The sequence below is a fragment of the Elephas maximus genome, chromosome 24 (assembly GCF_024166365.1).
Source record: "Elephas maximus indicus isolate mEleMax1 chromosome 24, mEleMax1 primary haplotype, whole genome shotgun sequence".
In the NCBI taxonomy this organism is placed as follows: domain Eukaryota; kingdom Metazoa; phylum Chordata; class Mammalia; order Proboscidea; family Elephantidae; genus Elephas; species Elephas maximus.
Window position 1 is genome coordinate 22,800,755 of NC_064842.1, and position 15,981 is coordinate 22,816,735.

At 42.6% G+C, this 15,981-nt stretch overlaps 1 protein-coding gene across 2 annotated transcripts in view; it reads left to right on the forward strand.

Moving 5' to 3' along the window:
- The first annotated feature begins 1,863 nt into the window (after positions 1 to 1,863).
- The window catches only part of RGS7 (regulator of G protein signaling 7), a 572,390-nt gene continuing 558,272 nt past the window's right edge, over positions 1,864 to 15,981 (forward strand). For both annotated transcript variants that reach the window (XM_049867941.1, XM_049867940.1), the window contains exons 1-2: positions 1,864 to 2,114; positions 3,163 to 3,288. In XM_049867941.1, coding sequence (XP_049723898.1) covers positions 3,211 to 3,288 — 78 coding nt within the window. In that variant the 5' untranslated portion in view covers positions 1,864 to 2,114; positions 3,163 to 3,210. The remainder of the gene's footprint in view (positions 2,115 to 3,162; positions 3,289 to 15,981) is intronic.

Consider the following 15,981-nt stretch of genomic DNA (forward strand, 5'->3'; position numbering starts at 1 on the left):
GGCAGCTCCATCTCAAGAGAACAAATGGTCAAACGGAGTCATGATGCCCAGTTATTCTTTCCAGATTTATTAATCTAAGGGATAAAGTGAACAAAGGGAGAGAGAGGGACTGAAGGGCAAGAGGTATGTTTCAGTTACAGTAAAAATGCTGAGACATTCAGAGAAGTTGGAAATAAAGGGGATTTTGCTGAAGAAGATCATGAGTTTGAGAGGGTGCAATGGAAAGATTTTGGGAATTGGGGAAGAGTGTGAGATGGGTGAGACAGAAGTGTGTGTAGGATACTTTGGGATACTAATCTTTGCCCCTCAGTATTTAGAACCACCAAATATACCCTTCAAAAGTATTTGTTCCTTGAGTGACACCTGACAGGGACCTGGGTGGTGGTATAGCCACCTGTGTTTGGTTTGGAAAGCAGACGTGATGCTGGGTTCAGGTCTATTCTGATTGGAACCAGGGGGTTAAGAAGGAGCTGGCTTGATTGTCTTCTATCTGTCTCTCTCTGCCCACAACTGGTCCAAAAGGGGAAGGAAAACTACCTTAGGTATTTATCAGCTTCCCAACTCTGCCCCTGAGAGATGGAGACACACGTTTCTTTATTATGTTCGTGTTGTTCATTGCTGTGGTATCAGCCCCAATTCATGGCGACCCTGTGTATAAGAGAATGAAACATGCCCAGTCCTGCACCGTCTTCATGATCCTTGCTATGTGTGAGTTCGTCGTTGTGGTTATTGTGTAGTAACTTCCAGCCTAGGCGGCTCATCTTCCAGTGCTATACCAGGTGATATTCTGTGATAATCTATTGGGTTTTCATTGGCTCATTTTTGAAAGTAGGTCACCAGGCCTTTCCTCCTAAACTATGTTAGTCTGGAAGCACCTCTGAAACTTGTCCACATGGGTGACCCCTGCTGGTATTTGCAATACAAGCAGCATGGCTTCCAGCATTACAGCAACACGCAAGGCACCATAATACGATGAACTGAAACACGCATGGTGGCTTTACTGTAACTGGGCCCAAGTATGCTTTTTTTTTTTTTCACTTTCATGTCATTCTAATCCTTGAGAAGAACCAGGTGTAGCAGCCTGAAGAACGCTTCTGGGGGATCAGCACCCCAGACCTTCTCTGAAAATGGCTACACCCTGAGAGGAAATTCCTCTGAGCACTTTCTGTCAAAGGAAAAACTCAGGCATTGGAGATGTTCCTGGTTTCACTGGTGGCAAGATTTTCACCTCCAGTCGGCTGCCTCCAGCTCGCTTCCCATTTCTCCAATATAGAAGGAAGCTGTGAAGGCCGCAGGCAAGCCGGTCTGAGTAATTAATTTGGTTCTGGCCATTCCTTTCTCGCCTAGGATGTTTCAATACACTCTCGTTAAATACTCTGTTATTTAAGGATAACAATAATAAATCATATGCTTCCTGGAGGAGTCATGAAGCACGCCATGAAATATGCCGACTGCAAGGGTCTCCATCCATCCATCACCCGTCCACCCATGCACCCATCCACCTGTCCACCCATCCATCCATCCATCTCCAAAGTCGGACCTCTCTTTCCGTCTTATACTTGGCATTAAGCTCAGATCTGCTCGGCCTCCAGCGGCGCGTAAACCCGGGCGGAGTGGGCAAGAGCGTGAGCGGCCGGCGCCGGGGGCAGGGCTGCCTCCTCCGGATCGGCCAGAGGGTCAGCGGAGGCCCGGGAGGCCCGGCGGTCTGGTGGCTGCCGAGCCCAGCCCATCCCAGCCGGCACCTTTCGGGCGCCCCTTTCCCACGTGACTGTCCCCTCCTCCTCCTCCCAGTCGCGCGCACGGGCCGGGCGTCTCTACTCCCGCGCGCGCTAGGCTGGTCACAGTCCCCGCGAGGAGCAGCGAAGGAGCGAGCAAGCCGGCGAGGCCGCCGAGGGGAGCGGGCGCGAGCGGCGAGCTGCCGGAGCCGCCTGCGCACGGGCGGGCGGCGAGGGTGGCGGTCGCCTGCGCGGAGAGCCGGGGCGGCGCGGATTTCGCATCCGCCGAGTGTGATGAAGCTTCCCTGCCGCGCTCCTCCGCTAGCCGCCAGCTGACACCGCCTGCACCCAGCCCGCCGGGAGAGGCGACGCCGAGGGGCGGTGACCTTGGCCGAGGAGGTAAATAGGGGAGGCGGGAAGGGAGGAGGGAGAGCCCCCGGAGCCCTCTGCTTCCGCCCCACACCCACCCCCCGCTCTGCGCCGCGGGAGCGCGACGGGCGCAGGGGCGGCCGCCTCCGAGCTCAGCGCCCGGTTGCGCTGCGGGCGCCGCTCACCCCGCGCTGCACGGGGCTGACATCGCTGCGGGCTCCGGCGGCGGCGGCGCGGAGTACCGGCTCGCCTGCCATTTGCTGCCTCGGTGAGAGCCAAGCAAAGGGATCCGGGGCTGGGCTTTTCTCTCCTCTTTCTTTGACTGCTTGCTCTGAGGCTTCTGCAGTTAGCTTTCCACTGATGGTGACCCAGGTAATTGCCCGAAGGGTTTCCCTCCGACCAGTTCTTGTTGTTGGGACATATTCCGATGCCTTCTTGCAAGGATTAGGCTGGAATGCGTCCTGACTTGGAGGCGGAGTGGGTGAGAGGCGCGGGGCCAGTGGCTGGCAGTGCAGGCAGGTGGAAGTAGGCGAAGTGTACCCTGGCTGTGTGTGGGAGACCCTGGAGGATGAAGAAGAAATACACGTGCGGGAGAAGGACTCGGGGAACGGGCCTTTCTGATTCACCTGCTTGTGAGGAAAGGAGACATACACCTGAGGGAAAGTCTCCTGGCCCGGAGTGTTGCCTTCCGCTCTTTTGGGAACACAGCATCAAGTGGAGATTCAAGTATTGGGAGAGCCGAGAACCCTCCATAGTACAGAAGTGGTAACAGTGTAATTTTAAGGTGACCGTCAAATACTTTTTAAAATGAGTATGTAGAAATGAAGTCGTTTAACTCCACAGCCAGAAGACTATGTCTAACTAGAAGACTGTGATTTCTTAAAATTCTCTGGGGGTACTGTAGGGGTAAACTCAGTTTTTTTTTTTTAAGTCCATATTCTGTGCCCCTTCCTCCAGCTAGCCCCAGCATGCCTTCCTGCTCTTATGGAGTGCTGTGAAAGATGAAGAGGAATTGAGGGCGTTAGCCCCTCAGGCACCACAACTAGGGTCTCATTGAAATCTTTCTAACCCTTTGTAGGGCAGACTGATAATTCCTGTATCTGAGAGCAACAGCGTTTGGGGTGACATGGCCCAGGGGAATAATTATGGGCAGACCAGCAACGGGGTGGCGGATGAATCACCCAACATGCTGGTGTACAGAAAGGTAAGGATTTCTTCACTTCCTTGGCAATAAGGAAACTTCTGACTTTCTTGATTTTTCTAAGATCAGGGTATAAATCAACTTTGTGGCTGGATTGGATGCCCCAGTTCACTCATGACTTCACACTATATTGGAAGATAATCTGCAGTTCTCAAGTGATAAATATATATAGAAACACAATGAAATCAATGAGGCTAGTCATACTTGGTCCTCGCACTTTCCTGTGGATTTTACATGGATTGATCTGTTCTCAGCAGTTGCAGCAAGCTGGGTATTCCATCTATTTTGTTTGTTACACACCTGACTTAATAGCATCCATAATAAGAATTAAGAAGTTCTTTTCGACTTACTCCTGAACATTTGAGATTACATACTGCATTATATTTAGAAATGAAAATAGACCACTGTGCGGCTCTGTTGCAAGAATGAATGCTCCTGTGTGAACGTATGAGTGGTTTAGTGATTTTACTCCTGACTGAATACTTCTAGCTTTTTTGTTGGTTTTGTTTTCTCCAAAATTATTTTTTCCTTGTGTTATTTCTATGACTTTGCTTATGGGCATTTATGTCCTAGTGCCATATGTTCATTAAAAACCTTGGTATTTCAGAGGGTTTTTTTTTTGTTTTGTTTTTTTTCTTTTTGCCACAAGCAGACCTGACAGCTTTATGCATTTTATAGCAATGCTGTCATCAACAAACTTCTAGACACTGAGCTACCGTGATAAAGATGCATTTAGATATTGTGTGTGCTTCAGAGTGGTTGCTTGGGTAACTTCACACTGGACATAATCAATAATCTTTTTAAACTTAAGGAAGCAGGATTGTTTATTTAACTTCTGCACCCATCCTTTTCACTGCATTTTATGCTAGGGTCATTGTTCTTTAGCGCATTATTTGGAGTATTTATTGGACATTCTTTGGTTACCATTAGCAGTGGCAAAAAGGAAATCATACCTTGAAACCAACCAAGACAGTTGTTGAGGGTTTTGATTAGCATGAGCCCATTGAAGAGTCCGGGATGAGTTTGCATTTGTTGCTTCAGCTGGACGATCAGAGCCGATTATCGGTAAAGGTGAAAAGCTGTGCACTGCCTTGACCTATCCTAAATTAAAACTTTCCCTCTCTGGCCGGGCATCATTAAAAGCGAGTGATAAATGCTGTATATGGTTGAGGGAATAATTGTTACTGCTTTAACGAGGAGGTGTGTGGCATCCTGATGAGGAAGGCTGGCTGCTTTCTCTCTAGCCTTGCAGACAGTGCTGTATTGTGTACCCACAAATGCAGTTGTGTATGTCTGGGGCAACACAGTATGAAGGGAACGAGAAATTGGGGATTAGTTGCCTCTTTTAGTCTTAAATCGTTCCAAATGGATATATCAGGGAAATAATCCACTCGAGCTTAAATTATGACTCTTGTATTTCTCTGTCAATTGAAGTAACTGGATATTTGCCCAGTCTACATAGAGTTGGCTCTGAGCAGAAGGATTTATGGGGCGAGTTATATGTTTTTAAATGCTAAAATATTTTCTTACTGTTTGATGTGACTTTGCATATTGGGATAGGTAAGATGTGAGAAATTTAAATCCTGTCTTACACAGTATATACAGTGTGAAGAGCTGGACTTTCAGATATACAATTATAGTAGTGAACTCATTTTGTTGAGTCAAACAACTGTATTCTCTCTGTTCCCTCTAAAGGGTTAGGACTGAATTGATGGGACGTTTAACAGTTATCTTGATTAGAAATCAAGTTAATGTGCCATCCATCCGTGTGACTCATTTAGTCAGTTATTGTGAGAAGAAACGCAGTATGAGGGTGGAAGTTTTAGCAATAGTTCTCTGACTGTTTAATATATCTGAGCCTTGTAGTGCTAATTTTTTGTTTATTCTAGAAATTGTTATATAACCTCAAATTGCTGTTTGTGCTGTTTGTAAATTAATAGGCTATAATGATTTCAGAAAGGGAGTATAATTATTCCCAGTGCTGTTATTTTGTTGGTTTAGCTTAGAATCTGTGCTACCTCATTTCTCTCCTTTTCTGAGCCCTTTTTTAGGGTTAATGGCACGCATAATTTATTTTTAGAAAGACTTCTGTGATAATTACTAGAAATATAACTCAGATTAGTGAATTTTGCTCCTAGTTTAACTGCCTGTCCTTTTATTCTCTGAGCATATGTTTTTGAACTCTGTGATGTAAACAATAACATATGCCTAAACATGAGATCATTTACCTAAGGAAATACAGTCCGTGGTAGTCATTGGCTAGCTGGAAAGTCTGATGGTCCACATCTGCATGCAGACAAATGATGCGACGTCATGGATTGTATGTGACTGTTCTTCCTCTGTTTCTCATATCTCATGGGATTTATGTTTAAGGTCTTCTCACAAAATTCTAATGTGAAGAACAGCAAAGTCGTTGGAGAAGGGTGTAGGTTGAGTAGATGACGTGTGTTGGGATATTCCAACTGCTCCGCCTTCATAAATGAACAAGGACTATGTAACACATGCTTACCGATCATGACGCCAATCAAAGGTTTAGGAAAGAACCTTATTCTCACAGTGCAGTGCTCAGTAACAGCCGAGAGAAGGATAGACTTTATAGACTCATGCCAGCTTTCCACTTCTACTTCACAGTTTATGAAAGTATAAAAGTGTGTTCTGAACCAGAAACGGCCTCCTGGCGTTCTCACTGTCTTCTCCGCTCTCTCCCCCATGCCACCTCTCCTTTACCGCTCAGGATTTGTTTACTGCTCAGGGTTCTGATGATTCGGGCACACTAAAGATATGTCTGTGTTGTGTCCATTTCATCTTTATAGGCTATAAGTACGTACAAACATCCCTGAGAGGGATAGGAAACAGAGATGGAGACCCAACTGGAATGACACAGACAAGAGCTGGGCTGCGTGGATTTCTGGTGTTTGTCTTTTGCCTCTTTCCATCACGATTATCTTCATGGATTATAGGAGTTCCCCCAAATAACAGAAAATCTCCATAGACCTTTTTTTTTTTTTTTCCATGAAGTCCATAGTAATTTTATGGCTATTACAGAAAAAATGTATGATGGATATAAATATGACCCTCTAGGCTGAGTGAGTTGCTGCCATATTGGTAGTAATCCTGCCTCACTAACCAGCAATGGTACCTGTAAGTTAGTGCCTGCTGTTTGCTAGCAGCTCTTTGGCTTAATATGAGGGCTAGCTATAGGCTTAATTTGATGGCAGAGGTACATTTAAAAAATGAATTTTCAACTTTTTTTTTATTGTGGTAAAATTGACATATAAATAAATTCTATTTTAATCTTTTTGAAATGTACAATTCAGTGGCATTAATTACATTCACTGTGTTATGCAACGATTACCACTATCTATTTCCAAAAGTTTTTGTCACCCTAAACTGAAACTTTACACTCATTAGGCACTAACTCCCCATTCCTCTCTGCCCCTTAGCCCCTGGTAACCGCTAATTAACTTTCTGCCAACTTCTTGAAGCAGAGGTGACAACTCAGAACTCATTTTGTTTTGTGGGTCTCAAACGCTATTCTTACCGTCAGTCTGCTTTGGGGGCAGCCCTGGCTCTGAAGATGACTGTGCTGGATCCCAGAGTACAGGGAGACACACTCCAAATTGGGTGTCTGGCTAGCACGCTGCCCCTTAGACAGTACAGATCACTTTTTGTCCAGCAGAAGACATTTCTGCATTTGAAAAACACAATTTCTAGGGTACCTTGGTGCCAGTACTTCACATTAGCTGGAATGTTGGCTTTTTTGCTAGCAAGGATGACCAATACGTTTTGATGTTATTGCAGCAAGAGTTTGTGCCCCAGCTGTCAGAAAAGAAAATGAAAATGTTGTTTTCGTTTATTATCTTACTGGAATTAATAAGTTTTAGGAAATAGCTAGCCTTTCAAGTTCCCTATGCCAGTCTTCTCCTGTCTTTCTTGCCCTCACCTATTCTCGCCCCCATTCTACTCCCCTCCCCTCCTTTCCTCTGTCTTCATCATCTATCTAGTCACTCTCTTTCTATTCTGTTATTTTTTCTCTTCAATATAGACCTGAGAATGAAGGTATGGTTTTCATTAAGATGCAGTTAATTTTAGTTGTGAAAGGGAAAATGACGTCTTTTGGAGAAGAGACTAGATACCAGCCTGGTTTAAGTACCTGTTAGGCCCAGCTACTTGAATAAGGACTTTTAAACATGGTATCATATTGAGGTAGTGGCAAAAGGTTAGTATTTGAGGATTAAGACCACTTCATTCTTGAAGAGCAAGATGGGACCACTGATCTGTCTTACACGAAGGCATAATAGAAGCTGTTGCCCCACTAGGAAGATCTTTGCTGGTTAACTTGACCTAGATGTTGTCTTTGAAAGCTATTTCTAAAGTGAATTAGTTCTGTGAATATAGACATTACCACAAGAAAGGGAAATGATGATTTCTTTTTCTCAGAAGATGGAGCAACAGACATTACAGGTCTCTTAGTGGTGGGTTAGCTGACATTTTCTGCGTTAGCTCAGTGGTTTTGTCTCTTCAGAACTGGCCAGTCATGTAAACCTTGAGGGCATCTATATTCCCCTCCTCCAGTTCCCTTATAAAAAATTATCTTTGATATTTTTGAACCTTAGTTATCTTTTTTTTAAATTAACATTTTGTTGTGTTTTTGGTGACAGTTGACACAGCAAGTTAGGTTTCCATTTAACAGTTACTACACATGTCACTCAGAAGCATTGGTTACACTTTTCATGATGTTTTAACATTCTCATTAATTCCCTTCTGGATGTTTCCCTTCCAGTAATCTGATTTCTCTGTCCCCTTACCCTTTCATCTTTGCTTTAGAGTAATTGTTGACCATTTGATCTCATATAGACTATTTTTTAAAGGCATGAAGTACTCACTGGTGATATTTTTTGTGAGCCAATCTGTTATTTAGCTGAAAGAGTGCCCTCAGTGGGTAGTTTCAGTTCAAGGTTTATAGAGTATCTCAGTATGATAGTCTCTAGTCTCAACTGGTTCAGTAACTCTGGACTTTTTAAGAGTTTGATTTCTGTTCCACATTTTTCTCCCCATCTATCAGGATTCATCTGTTGTAACCCTAATCAGAATGGTTGTTGGTAGTAGCCAAAACCCAAAACCAAAACCATTGCCACTGATGGGTCCTGACTCATAGCAACCCTCAAGGACAGAGTATAACTACCACATAGGGTTCCCAAGGAGCAGCTGGTAGATTCAAATTGTCGACCTTTTGGTTAGCAGCTGAGCTCTTGATCACTGTGCTACCAGGGTTCTTAGTGGTAGCTAGGCACCATCTAATTCTTCTGGTCTCGGGGTAGATATGGCCATGGTTCCTGTTAGTCTTGTAGACTGCTTGCTTCTCTGAGTCTTTGGTTCTCTTCTTTCTCTTTTGCTCCAGGGGAGAGGAGACCAATAGTTATATTCTGGATAACCACTCTCAAGCTTTTAAGGCCCCAGATGTTACTTACTGAACTAGGATGTAGAACATAAACTTTATAAAGTATATTATGCCAGTTGACCAAGTTGTCCCACAAGACTATGGTCTTAAGCCTTCAAACCCAGAAAACCAATCCCAGGAGGTGTTTGGTTATGTCTAAGAAGTGTCTGTGACTGTTCCTCCTATGTGCTTTATTATACATATGAACATACATGTGTGCACGCAGGTATATATGCATATATGTATGGCTACCTGAATATATCTACACATACATACCCACATATACATACCTATACATGTATATGTATAAATATGTACATAAATAACCACATGCTATAGATTGAATTTTTTTTTTTTTTTATAGATTGAATTATGTCCCCCCAAAATGTGTGTCAACTTGTCTAGGCCCTGATTCCCAGTACTGGTGTGGTTGTCCACCATTTTGTGATCTGATGTGATTATCCTGTGTGTTGTAAATCCTAATCTCTATGATGTTAATGAGACAGGATTAGAGATAGTTATGTTAATGAGGGAGGACTCAATCTACAAAATTAGGTTGTATCTTTAGTCAGTCTCTTTTAGGATTTAACAGAGAGAAGCAAGGAGAAAGACAAGGGGACCTCATGCCACCAGGAAAACAGCTCTGGGAGGGGAGTGTGTCCTTTGGACCTGGGTCCCCGTACTGAGAAGCTCCTAGATCAGGGAAAGATTGATGAGATGACAAGGACCTTCCCCCAGAACCCACGGAGAGAGAAAGCCTTCCCCTGGAGCTGGTGCCATGAATTAGGACTTCTAGCATCCTAAACTGTGAGAGAATAAATTTCTGTTTGTTGAAGCCATCCATTTGTGGCATTTCTATTATAGCAGCACTGGATGACTAAGACAGCACACATATATATTTTTTATTGTTGTTGTGGTTGCTGCAAAGTTATGTATTTTCTAGCATTTACCAAAAATGCTAAATGTTTTTCTGTGTGTGTATGTACTGAACCTTTGTTAATCTTGATCTGTCTGGGGTTAGTGCGCCTCTGGGTAGTAGTAGAAGTGAAGAGTATTTATGATAACAAGATAAAGGCCCATTAAAGAAAGAAGGAATGTTTGTAAGTAGATAATCACAAAAATCACGAACCTTTAAACCCATAGATTTCTAAATTAGGTGCTTGGATGGGAGATGGGTGATGTGAGAAATATTTTGCCATTTCTGAAAAATTTATAAACAGTGTCTCCTGTAAGTTAAATTATTTGAAAGCACCTTTCTGGACCATGAAATTTTCTCTACCATAAATATTATTTTCAGTAAAACATGTTTCAAAAGATCTGTTTGAATCAAATGCAGGTCTGTTTTTCGCCCAGTGACATGAATACTGACATGTGTCCTGAGATAGGCTGGGCCCACTATGGGTGACATTTCCACTGAGAAGCAGACAGAAACATTTTATGAATAATAATTTAATGATGAATTTTGGATAATAATTAACTTGTGTTCGGAGCAGGGAAGCCTCCTATGGTTGAGCTCTTTCTTCACCAATTACTGCTTGTCAGTGCTATTTGTGGGATTAAGATAAGGGTTTATGGCCAGATTTTTATTTCCTTCATTTCCCACCTCCAGCCTTCCTGAATCTAATTGATCAGAGGAAAGTGCAGATATACAAAAGAGAGGCTATCTAGGGACTTTATTGCCTTCTAATAGCCTTTGTGGTTCTACTGAGTGATGGAAAGCAGGGTATTTTTACCCTGTGGGTAATGGAATGTGATCAGTACAGAGAATATGGAAATATTTTCAATTTGGACAATTTAGTGACATAACAGATGTTGAATATCCTTGAAAACAGGATTGTAGAACAAAGTAACATAAATAGTTGGCCCTTGATCCCCCTCTTCCATGACATTCATAGGAAGGCACTTGAATGTCAGGGTTACAGAGACTTTTATCTTACAAAATACCCATCTAATTATAAAATAATTTTGAATGATAGAGAGGTGCCCCAGTTCCTTGGGGGGGAGGGGGGAAGCTCTGCCTCTCTGTGCCATTTGCCCAAGCAAATATAATGATTTAACTTGCATTTTTAAAAAATTCCCATTCCCTGTGTCTGATTCAGTTAACAAAGGTCTCAGGACGTTGGGACTCTGATAGACAATCATGACCACGACTCCAGCTGCATTGAAATTGCCACCTGGTTTGGACTGGAAAATACTTTGAGTAAAGGGTCTATCCGGAAAGATAAGGTGTTATTCTGTTTTCTGAAAAAATAAATGGCAACCTGGCAACTTTGGAAAGTTAGCAGGGTTCTTAGGATGAAGTCTAGGGATCTTCTTATTTGAGGCTCTTTCTGGTCATTAGCAAGTAAAATTGTGCTTCAGGAGACAAAGGGTTGAAATGAAAGAAGCCTTCTTGGTTTTTAAATCTTGGCTCTGCTGCTGTTTAGCTGTGTAGTTAGCTACCAAAGTCCTTTCACTTCAGTTTTCTTTCTCTAAAATGAAAAATAAAAGTACTTCTTTCATAGGCCTATTTGATGCTATAATGAGATAACCTAGGGAAAATGTCTTGAATAGAACCTAACATACCAGGTCCTCAATAAATTTATGCTAATATTATAATTAATATAAATCTGTTATTATCTTACCAAATAATTATTCATTACTTAAATAATTACTAAATGCCTTCTATGTGACAGGCAGGGGGTCTAATATATTGTCACTTTTTTCGATAGAGAAAGGTATACATTTTCATCATCTTCACTCTTGTCTCCCTGGTACTGTAAGGAGACAGATTCTGTATGATACTTTGGTAATACCAGTTTTATGACACAGTGTTCTGTCTTGTATTATTTGGCTCATATGGCCAGTTTCTTCTATTTTTTAATAAGCTCTTTGAAACCTTGTCTTAATATATCTTCGAAGTCCGCACAGTACTTTGGATATCATGAAAACTAAATAAATTCTTCCCAGTTGCGGTTGATTCCCACCCATGGTGACCCCGTGTGTGTGAGAGTAGAATGGTGCTCCTTGGGTTTTCAGTGGCTGATTTTTCAGAAGTAGATCGCCAGGCCTTTCTTCTAAGGCATGTCTGGGTGGACTTGAGCCACCAACCTTTTGGCCTCTCCCAGGGCCTTGAAATAATTCTTAGAATCCAGAAATTTAAGAGGTAAAAGGGACCTCAGAACTTGTCAACTTTTTCATGTTGCAGATTATGAAATTAGGATGAGAGGAGTGGCGTGATTTGTCTAAGGTCACATGGCTTAAATTAAGGTCTTTGTTTTTCTACAGCATCTCTCTCTTTTTTAAAAAATAAATGCAGTAATTCATTGTGTTTGTAGTTCATTGTCAGTAAGTAATCAGCACCCTGGTTACTCCATGGATATTCGTGGATTACCCCAGGATGTCTAAATCCCCACTGTGATTACATTACTAAATGCCTTTTTCCTTTGAACTCTAGTTTACCTGTTGGAGCCCAGGAATGATAAGACCTGTTCCAATTGTACTTCTGTTTTTTCTTTGATCCAGACTGGAAGTTTTGGACTGATAAAGACCCAGAATTTGATGCTGTATGGCAATGCTGTTTAATAGAACTTTCTATGATGATGGAAATGTTCTATATATGCACTGTCCAATATGGTAGCCACTAGCCACATGGGGATATTGAAAACTTGAAATGTGACTAGTGTTACTGAGAAATTGAATTTTAAATTTTATTTTATTTGAGTGTATTTACATTTAAATAGCTCCATGTGGCTAGTGGTGTATTCAGCAGCACAGTAAGAAGGAATAAAGGCTTTTGGAAAAATAGCATCAAACTCAAGAAAAGAAATAGTATATTATGCTGCACTTAGCTTTCCATTTGGCACGTGACAAAGTAGGGCTGAACAATTTTTTTTTTTCCTTTTTTTTAATTGGGCTTTAAGTGAAAGTTTACAAATCATGTCAGTCTCTCATACAAAAACTTATGTACACCTTGCTCTGTACTCCTGGCTGCTCTCCCCTTAATGAGACAGCACACCACGCTTCTCTACCCTGTGTTCCCCGTGTCCATTCAGCTAGCTCCTGTCCCCCTCTGCCTTCCCATCTCACCTCTAGACAGGAGCTGCCCACATAGTCTCATGTGTCTGCTTGAGCCAAGAAGCTCACTCCTCACCAGTATCGTTTTCTGTCTTTCGGTCAAGTCCAATCCCTCTCTGAAAAGTTGGCTCTGGGAATGGTTCCAGTCTTAGGTTAACAGACGGTCCAGGGACCATGACCTCCAGGTTCCCTCTCATCTCAGTCAGACCGTTAAGTCTGGTCTTTTTATGAGAATTTGAGGTCTGCATACCACTGTTCTCCAACTCCATCAGGGATTCTCTGTTGTGTTCCCTGTCAGGGCAGTCATTAGCTGTAGCCAGGCACTGTCTAGCTCTTCCAGTCTCAGGCTGATGTCGTCTCTGGTTTTTGTGGCCCTTTCTGTCTCTTGGGCTCATATTGACCTTGTATTTTTGGTGTTCTTCATTCTCCTTTGCTCCTGGTGACTTGAGACCAATTAACACATCTTAGATGGCCACTTGCTAGCGTTTAAGACCCCAGATGCCATTCACGAAAGTGGGATGCAGAATGTTTTCTTCACACCTTTTGGTATGCCAATTGACCTAGGTGTCAATGGTCCCCAGGTCCCTATCCCTGCTATTCTGGCCTTCGAAGCACTTGGTTGTATTCAGGAAACTTCTTTGCTTTTGGTTTAGTCCAGTTGTGCTGACCTCTCCTGTACTGCGTCCAACAGATGATTTTTTTAAAAGATTAAAACAAGAGTAATGTTTTAAAGGAACCCTGGTGGTGCAGTGGTTAAGAGTTTAACTGCTAAACAAAAGGTTGGCAGTTGGAATCCACCAGCTGCTCCTTGGAAACCTTATGGGGCAGTTCTCCTCTGACTCATGACCTGATAAGGAGATGGTAGATATGATAAATGACATCAACTATCCACTGAATTTACATACTTGTGTGTGTGTGTGTGTATGTGTGTGTGTGTGTGTGTGTTTTGTTTTTAGTCCTACAGAGACTTCTAGTGGTCTTTGGATGGTAGTCCACTTAAAGTGGATGACAGAAGTTTTCTGTTCAGGAAGACAAAGGCCTGGATATAACCCGAAGGGCTGTTATGAGACTTCAGGTGATTTGCTGATGTTGAAAGTATTTCAGCTAACCTCTGTCTTCTGGCATCTCAGAGATGTTTTGCAGCCGCTCCTATTCCTGACAAGGCTAAGGAAAAGCTTCTGGATAAAAGGAATATAAGGTGGTTTGAATCCTTTCTGAGAATTGAAAATTGGGATATACAAGAATCCATTTTGGGGGGGTCAGTTCCCTTTTGTAATGTGTTAGAACTTTTAGAAGAGGGCAATAAGCTCGTGGGGAAGTAGCTGGAATGGAGGAACAGAGATCCCAAGTCAGAAGACCTGGATGTGAGTTCTGCCTCTGCCCCTAACTAGCTAGCCGTGAGTCTGGGCAAGTTTCTTAACTTCTCTTAAGTTTCATTTTCCCTATAGAGTTAATAGAGATGGCTTCACAGAATCATTGAGAATGTTACTTGAGATATAATTAAAAATGCCTGACTCTGAGCGATTGACAAGTGTGTTCTTATGGATTCTTCTTTTTGGGTATTGTGGAAATGGCTGAGACTCCTTGCAAGAGTAAATTTTGCAAAAGGCTTCCTGTCAGTCTTGCCCTGCCGGCTGAGCCTCTGCCCGGCTGTAGGTCATGCAGAAGCCCACCTGACATGAGTTCCCCACTTTGACCATTGCTGGAAGATGGCAAGAATAATACAATTCTACATGACCTTCTTCGGCCATAGAAGACTTTTGAGTGTCAGCCAAACTGGTTTTGTAGAAAGTTTTTCTCTACTACAGAAATTTCTGGAAATATTTCCTACCCTTAATGCGTCAGATGACATATGCCTCAACAGTTTGAAGAATGATTGCTTTCTTAGTTATCTAGTGCTACCAGAACAGAAATACCACAAGTGGAAAGCTTTAACAAACAGAAATTTATTCTCTCACAGTTTAAAAAAAAAAAAAAAAAATTTTTTTTTTTTTTTTTAGAAATACGAATTCAGGGCCCTAGCTCCAGGGGAAGGCATCTCTTTCTGTAGGTTCTGGGGGATGGTACTTGTCATGAATCTTTCCCTGGTCTAGGAGCTTCTCAGTGCAGGAACCCCGGGTCCAAAGGATGCACTATGTGTCCGGTTGCTTTCTTTTTGGTGAGAGGTACCTGCCTCTCTTTTTTTATATCTCAAAAGAGATTAACTGAATACACAACCTAATTTTGTAGTTTGAGTCCTCCCTCATTAACATAACTGCCTGTAGTCCTGCCTTATTAACATCAGAGGTTAGGATTTACAATACACAGGAAAATCACATCAGATGGCAAAATGGTGGACAACCACACTCTACTGGGAATCATGGCCTAGCCAAGTTGACACACATTTTGGGGGGACACAGTTCAATCCATGACAAATGCCATATAGTTAGAACACATTATTACCAATATTTCTCTCTCTGAACTTTTCTAGGTGCATTTCTTCTGGGAATCAATGTCACTTGTCACTTGCTCTACATCGTATTCTCACTATTTTGTTTTTGGAGTTCTGTTTATTGTTAATTAGAATAGTTGCCATTTGTTGAGTGCTTACCATATGCCAGAGGCTTTGCATGTATTACCCGTTTTCCTTAAAATAATGTCGCTTCTAGGTTAGTAAGGAGCCTGGTGGTGTGGTGGTTAAAGCGCTCAGCTGGTAAGCGAAAGGGAGAAAGATGTGGCATTCTGCTGCGGTAAAGATTACAGCCTAGAAACCCTATAGGGAGTTCTAATCTGTCCTGTAGGGTTGCTATGAGTCAGAATCAACTCGTTGAGTAGGTGATTAGTATCCAGTTTTTCCGATAAGGAAGCTGAAAACTGACTCCCAGAGACTGAGCATCTCATGATTGTTCAGGGGTTAGGTTGGAGACACCCACTTTTCACTGCTTTGTTGCTAGCGCTTGAACAATGGTGCATCCATGAATATTGATTGCATAAGTGCATGAATGAATGCATGAACAAACAGTTGAATGAATGAATGCCGGGTTCAAAGACCCTATTCTTGCCCCTTCACTGTGTCGCCATCTGGCTATAATACAGGCCACTCAGAATTCAGTTCCATTCAGACCATATACGTTGAACCTGGCTACGTATACAGTGCTATGATAGGCACTGAGGATAGAGCTGTTGACAAAACAGACATGGTCTGAGCCCTCACTGAGCTT